This window comes from Chiloscyllium plagiosum, chromosome 10, assembly GCF_004010195.1.
Source record: "Chiloscyllium plagiosum isolate BGI_BamShark_2017 chromosome 10, ASM401019v2, whole genome shotgun sequence".
Lineage (NCBI taxonomy): Eukaryota > Metazoa > Chordata > Chondrichthyes > Orectolobiformes > Hemiscylliidae > Chiloscyllium > Chiloscyllium plagiosum.
The window spans coordinates 86,759,422-86,766,310 of record NC_057719.1 but is presented as its reverse complement, the minus strand read 5'-3'; the positions used below and the strand labels follow the sequence as shown (position 1 = coordinate 86,766,310).

Genomic DNA, 6,889 nt, shown 5'->3' with positions numbered 1-6,889 from the left:
AATGGAATTGAGGTAGAGATGGAAATGGGGGGGGGGAAGAGGGTCAGGAGCGAATGGGGAAATAGGAATGATGGTTTAAACGGGAATGAGATGGAAAACGGGAAGGATGGGGATGGGAATGGGAGGAGGGGGAAATAGGGCAAGGAAGTGGATAACGAGAATGCGGGCAGGGAAGAGAGGACTGGTTGCCCCGGGTAACGTGACCCGGAGGTTGATGCCCTGTGGCCCGGTTGCGGTTCCGGGGTGAGAGTGCGGTCGGAGAGATGCGGAGCGGCGGTGTGTCCTCGCGGCCCGGCCGCATCTCGCGAGCCCCGCGTCGGCGGCGGTAGCAGCAGCAGCAGCAGCAGCATTAGGTCCCACCATGAGCGGCCCCCAGCAGGAATCTCACTCGGAGCAACAGGAGGCCGAGGTACAGGCCCTGAACTCCATCTATGGCCAGGATTTCAGTGACCTCCGGGAGCAAGACCCATGGAAGGTGAGGGGGACGGGGAAGGTGGTAATAGCCAGGGAGGAGGATGGAGCAATTGTGTGATATTAAAGGGAAGGTGAGGGTAGTATAATTAAAGGAGGCTGAGATGAGAGTGGTAAGTGGGGAGAGGAAATTGTTTGGGGTGGGAGTGCAGGGAAGGACTGGGGCAGGGGATGTGGGCATTGAGTGGGACTTGAAAAAGGGGAAGGATGGCAGGAGGATGGGAGAATGTGGATCTGGGGATATCTTGCACGAAAGGCTGTGGGATGAGCAGAGGAGTCAGCAGGAAGGGGTGACCAGCGAATGTGAGGGATGTGGGAAATGGGGTGGTGGGGATCAGGGATTGTGCGGGTGAGGGAATTAGACAGAGAGCGTCGGAGTTGCTTGTGTTTCTGAATTAAGGTCTCTGTTCCAGGTGAAACGTCCCCCAGAAATCTGCATTGCGCTGCACCCTCGGGGATTGATCAATGTTGCAGACAGTCACGTTGCTGTGGATTTACATGTCAATTGCCCAGTCAAGTACCCAGATGTGTGAGTACCTGGTCCTCTCTCTGCCAGAACTTTGGAATTTGGTGGGATTGTGCATACAGTTGTTAGGCCGGGCATAACTGCACACATCGTTGCTGGGTCCACTACTTTTTGTCAGTTACATAAATTATTTGGATGTGAGCATTAGAGGTACAGTTAGTAAGTTTGCACATGACACCAAAATTGGAGGTGTATTGGACATCGAAGAAGGTTACCTCAGATTACAACAGGATCTTGACCAGATGGGCCAGTGGGCTGAGAAGTGGCAGATGGAGTTTAATTCAGATAAATGCGAGGTGCTGCATTTTGGGAAAGCAAATCTCAGCAGGACTTATACACTTAATGGCAAGGAGAAAGTGAGGACTGCAGATGCTGGAGATCAGAGCTGAAAATGTGTTGCTGGAAAAGCGCAGCAGCATCCAAGGAGCAGGAGAATCGACGTTTCGGAAGAAGGGCTCATGCCCGAAACATCGATTCTCCTGCTCCTTGGATACTTAATGGTAAGGTCCAAGGGAGTGTTGCTGAACAAAGAGACCTTGGAGTGCAAGTTCATAACTCCTTGAAAGTGGAGTCGCAGGTCGATAAGATCATGAAGAAGGTGTTTGGTATGGTTTCTTTTATTGGTCAGAGTATTGAGTACAGGAGTTGGGGGGGGGGTGTCATGTTGCGGCTGTACATTACATTGGTTAGGCCACTGTTGGAATATTGCAATTCTGGTCTCCTTCCTGCCGGAAAGATGTTGTGAAACTTAAAAGGGTTCAGAAAAGATTTACAAGGGTATTGCAAGGGTTGGAGGATTTAAGCTATAGGGAGAGGCCGAACAGGCTGGGGCGTCGGAGGCTGAGGGGTGACCTTACAGCGGTTTACAAAATCATGAGGGGCATGGATAGGATAAATAGGCAAAGTCTTTTCCCTGGGGTCGGGAAGTCCAGAACTAGAGGGCGTAGGTTTAGGGTGAGGGGGGAAAGATATAAAAGAGACCTGATGGGCAACTTTTTCACGCAGAGGGTGGTACATGTATGGAATGAGCTGCCAGAGGATGTGGTGGAGGCTGGTGCAATTGTAACATTTAAGAGGCATTTGGATGGGTATATGAATAGGAAGGGATATGGAGGGATATGGGTCGGGTGCTGGCAGGTGGGGCTAAATTGTGTTGGGATATCTGGTTGGCATGGACGGGTTGGACCGAAGGGTCTGTTTCCATGCTGTACATCTCTATGACTCTATTTCCAATTCAATGCAGAGCAAATTTATACCTCTGAAACTGTTGAGGACTGGTGACCAGAAGATACTGTTTAAAAACCAGCTGCATAGGTTGAAAAAACTTTGATAAGTTAACTTTATTGTTGGGAGGGTGGGAAAATGCTGATATTGCTAGTATGTGGTAAGCGTGTAAATGTGAAACCAGAGAATCAAAGTGCTTGCATTAATGAACAATAGCTGACAAATAAGATATGAGGGCACCAAGCAATGTTTTGTAGGCAACTTATAAGATATAGTCCAGTAAGGAGGGAAGGGCATTGCCCAGTCAGGTGAGTGTGAGGGTCCCTCAGCATGGAGGTGCCCACACTTGCCTGCACAGCAGTTGTCAGCTGAAGAGACCTGAAAACAGCAAGGCTGTTGCAGTGCAGGAGCATGCCTTCCATAGGAATTGTGATGGATGTGGTTGCTGCCTTTAATCTTTAAGAGGCCATTAGGGTATGGAGTCTCCAGCTTTGATCGTATTCTGGCCTGCGATTTCAGTCAGCCGGCGGCCTCCACACTGCGGGCTATGGTGGAGGGGGTTCAGGGTGTGAAGGTAGAGAGAAAGGGAAGTTTGGTGGGGGCAAAATTATCTGTAAGTCGAGAATTGCTGAACCTGGTCCCAGACCAATGTTGGAAAAGCATGTCAGAGGTAGGAATGTGTCAGGGAGTTGACTGACATGGCTTTGCCCAATTTTCTTGTTTCCAATCCCACCTTTCATGGGGTTGGGAAAATACAACCGAAAGGCAAGTGTTCATAGATGTTAGCAAAGGTGAGCTATTCCTTGTGATATGACTTGGACCATTACAGGCTGGGTAAAAGTGCTGATCCAGAAATTTGGGAAGGGATAAGGAAGGTGGTTGGTAAGGAATTAACGGTACTTGCTGATGATTTTAACATGTCAGAAATTGATTAGGAAAATAATATCCTACTTAAAAAGAGTGGAAGTGATCACAAAATTTAATGGAAATTTGGTTTATGACTCTGTTTGTATAAGAATGAGCAAGGAGAGAAATATCTTGCAACGGATCACAAATACCAGGGATATTGAAAGCTCCACTGCAGAGTTGAGGCTTTAACATGACATGAGAACGTTAGGAGAAGTTATAAAAGCCTGAACAAAATAGCTAAATTTCAAGGTGATGGATTTGTGTTTAAGACTTTGTCCAAGTGCCCCATCAAGTTTTGTTGGAGTTGCAAAAGCTTTGATTGACATCAGTGATCTGTGTTAAGAGTTTTCAAAAGAGGAGAGGTATTGCCCAGAATGGTGGAAATTCATATTACATTCCAAGAAATTGTCTCTTAATTTTAATCCGTGTCTGAAGTTACCATCTGTATCAATTTGTCATTTCCATCTCCCACATGCAACTGCGTGTGATCCAAGTTTGTATGTGTACTGTGTGATATCCAGAATCATAGCTGTTCGGGCTTTTACAGCTGGTCTCAACCTGCCTCAAATAAGATATCAAGAGAGAAAATGTACTATTGTGCATTTTTTTGCAATATCCAATTTAAGACTGTCACCACAGTGACTTTGCATCACTTAGAAAGTAAGTAAGTGATTGTGTCTTAAATTGCTCACCACTTAACTTCACGTTGCTGAAATTCAAATTTGTCATTTGTATGGATAGCTGTAAAACATAGTGTTTGTCATTTATGAAAGCAGTTCTATTTAAATGGTAGTTGTCAAAATTATTGTGCTAAAATTAGTCTGATTTAATGAGTACTGTAATCAATGTATGTGATATACACAATGGACAATATGGAAAGCGCTTAAGTTAAAGTTTTTGGAAACAGAGGTATAGCATAGACAAAGGTAGACAACACAGTGTTGTCATTTATGCCATTTGGCCATAAGAAATAGGAACAAGCGTAGGTTGTTCAGCTCCTTGAGGCTGCTCTGCCGTTCAATAGGATCATGGCTAATTCGACACTCCTTATTTCCACTTTCCTGCCCTTTCTCCATAACCTTTGATTCTCCTAACGGTGAAGAATCTGTCCATCTATCTCAGCCTTAAATACATACAAGGAATCACAGCTGACTGTGGTGAGTTCCAAAGACACTCAACCCTCTGAGAAAAGAAAGTCCTCTTCAACCTGGTCTTAAATGGCTGCCCATTGATTCTGAGAGTATGCTGTCTGGCTTTAGACTCTCCCATCAGGTGAAACATCCTCTCAGCATTTACCCTGTCAAACCCTTTAAGAAACCTCTATGTTTCAATGAGATCACCTCTCATTCTTCTAAATTCCAATGAGTAGAGCCCCAATCTGTATAGATTTTGCTCATTTAGACAATCCCTCAACACCAGGTATCATCCTAGTGAACCTTCTGTGAACTGCCTCCAATGAAATGGTAACTTTTCTTAAATAAGGGGACCAAAACTGCTCACAATACTCCAGAGATGGTCTCACCTGCGCTTTTGTACAGTTGCAGTAAGACTTCCCTACCCTTATATACTCCAATACACTTGAAATAAATTTAATTCAATAAGCCTTCCTGATTATTTGCTGCTTCTTCCTCAGGTGACTGACTGTGTGGAGTTTGCACATTCTCTCCCAACAGTCCAAAGATATGCAGGCTAGGTGGATTAGCCATGGGAAATGCAGGGTTACAGGGATAGGAAAGGTGGTGGGTCTGGGTGGGATGCTGTCCGGAGGGTTGGAGTGGAATTGGTGGGCCGAATGGCCTACTTCCACACTGTAGATATTCTATGATTTTGTGCACAAGTAACCCAAGTTCCTTTATGTTGCAGCTTTCTGCAGTTTTTCTCCATTAAGTAATATGTTGTTTTGTTCTCCTCAACAAAATTAACTGGGGAGATACTAATAGATTAAATAATCAGCAAAACATTGGCAAATGGAGAATAATGTGGGAAATTGTGAAGTTGTTGGGGTTTTTTTAGGGAAAACTAAAGAACAGTTCTCCCTAACTGTTTGTAGCCCTCTCATAACTTGGCTTTCCACATATTTTTGTGTCATTGCAAATCTGCAGTACATTTGCTTCCTTCCTCCAAGCCATTAATATATATTGTAAACATTGTGGTCACAGTAGTGATCCTTGTGTAAAACCCACTGGTAACCGGTTATCAACCTGTAAAAGAACCCCTTATCTCCACCCACTGCTTCCTGCCCATTAATCAATTTTCTATTCACTCCAATGTACTACCTCCAATGCCATAAGCTGTTATCTTATGATTTGACCTTTTGTGAGGTATTTTGTTGAACACCTTCTGGAAGTCCACTTACAACCATCAACTGGTTCAACCAGAGTGGATAGTGGGGAGGCCTCCTCAAGAAACGCAAATAAATGATTCAGACATGATTTCCCTTTCATGAAACTGTGCTGACTATTATGGCTATTGGAAAGTGAAACTGGTTCACAAACCTGTTGTTCTGTCAAAAGGTGCAAAAGCCTCTTTGTGGTAAAAGGCAACCTTTTAATTTGCAAATCCAGATCTTTTTGTGTTTTTTTTGTGTGGAGGAAATTTAAAGGTTTGCAGTGCTGTGTCTAGTTTAAAGTTGTTTTATTGTCCGAAGAAAATTGGAACCTGATGCCAGTTCAGAGAGACCTGTTACAATTTGACATTTAATTTCCTTGTCCAAAAGTAACTTCTGTGTTAATTTTTAAAAATATTTGATCACAAATGTGGCTGTCACTGGTAGGCCAGTACTCGTTGTCCATGCCTAATTTGATTTGATTTATTGTTGTCACATGTATTTAAGTACAGTGAAAAGTTTTGTTTTGCATGCAATACAAGCAGATTGTAATAAATAGAAACATACAGATCATAGGGTGCTTAGATAGAACAAAGCATACAAGGTTACGACTGCACAGGAGGTGCACAAAAGTAAGATCAGCATTAGATTTGAGATTAGAAAGGTCCATTCATCAGTCTGTTAACAACAGAAGTTTTTCTTGAACCTGTTGGACCATGTGTTCAGGCTTCTGTATTTTCTGTCTGATGAAAGAAGTTGGAAGAGAGTGGTGGGTGGGAGGGTTTTTTTTTCCCATGGCAACAAGGACTGTAAATGAAAGGTTGGCTTCTGTGATGGTTTGGGCTGTGCACACAACTTTCTGTAGTTTTTTACTGTACTTGGCAGAGCAGTTGCCATACCAAGCAAGTTGTGCCTTTTTGACTGGTAGTCCAACAGATTGTTGGTTATCGTCACTCCTAGGTACTTGACTTTCTCAACCCTCTCCACATCAGCTCCATTGATCAAACTACGGACGCATTTCTTCCTAAATGCAATGGTCAGTTTTTTTTGTTTTGCAATATTGAGAGAGAGATTTTTATCATTGCACCATGACACCAAACACTCTATCTCCTTCCTATTTTCTGCCTTATTGTTTGATAGTGGCCTATAAAGGTGGTGTTGTCAGCATTACCTTTGATAAGGTGGTGCTGGGGTGCCTTCTTAAACCATAGCAGTCCTTCGCTTGTAGATATGTCCAGCATACTTCCATCCACAGCTATACAATGTTGTCTCTTTGAACTTATCCAAATCTGAATTTCCTCTGCTGTGAAGGGGTTGATATAACCACAGTTCCATAATCTCTAGTAAATACCTATCAAGTTCTTCTATTTTGTCAGCAGGCAGAGAATACCATCTGCCAAATAAATGTATACAAGCAAAGAGGTTTGTGATGT

At 43.7% G+C, this 6,889-nt stretch overlaps 1 protein-coding gene across 2 annotated transcripts in view; it reads left to right on the top strand.

Annotated features, from left to right (window-relative positions):
* The first annotated feature begins 206 nt into the window (after positions 1-206).
* Positions 207-6,889, top strand: part of eif2ak4 (eukaryotic translation initiation factor 2 alpha kinase 4) — a 121,196-nt gene continuing 114,513 nt past the window's right edge. Inside the window, exons 1-2 of one of the 2 annotated variants that reach the window (XM_043698268.1) lie at positions 207-475; positions 885-1,000. In XM_043698268.1, the coding sequence (XP_043554203.1) occupies positions 362-475; positions 885-1,000 (230 nt within the window). In that variant the 5' untranslated portion in view covers positions 207-361. The remainder of the gene's footprint in view (positions 476-884; positions 1,001-6,889) is intronic. The other variant, XM_043698267.1, reaches the window with a different exon arrangement.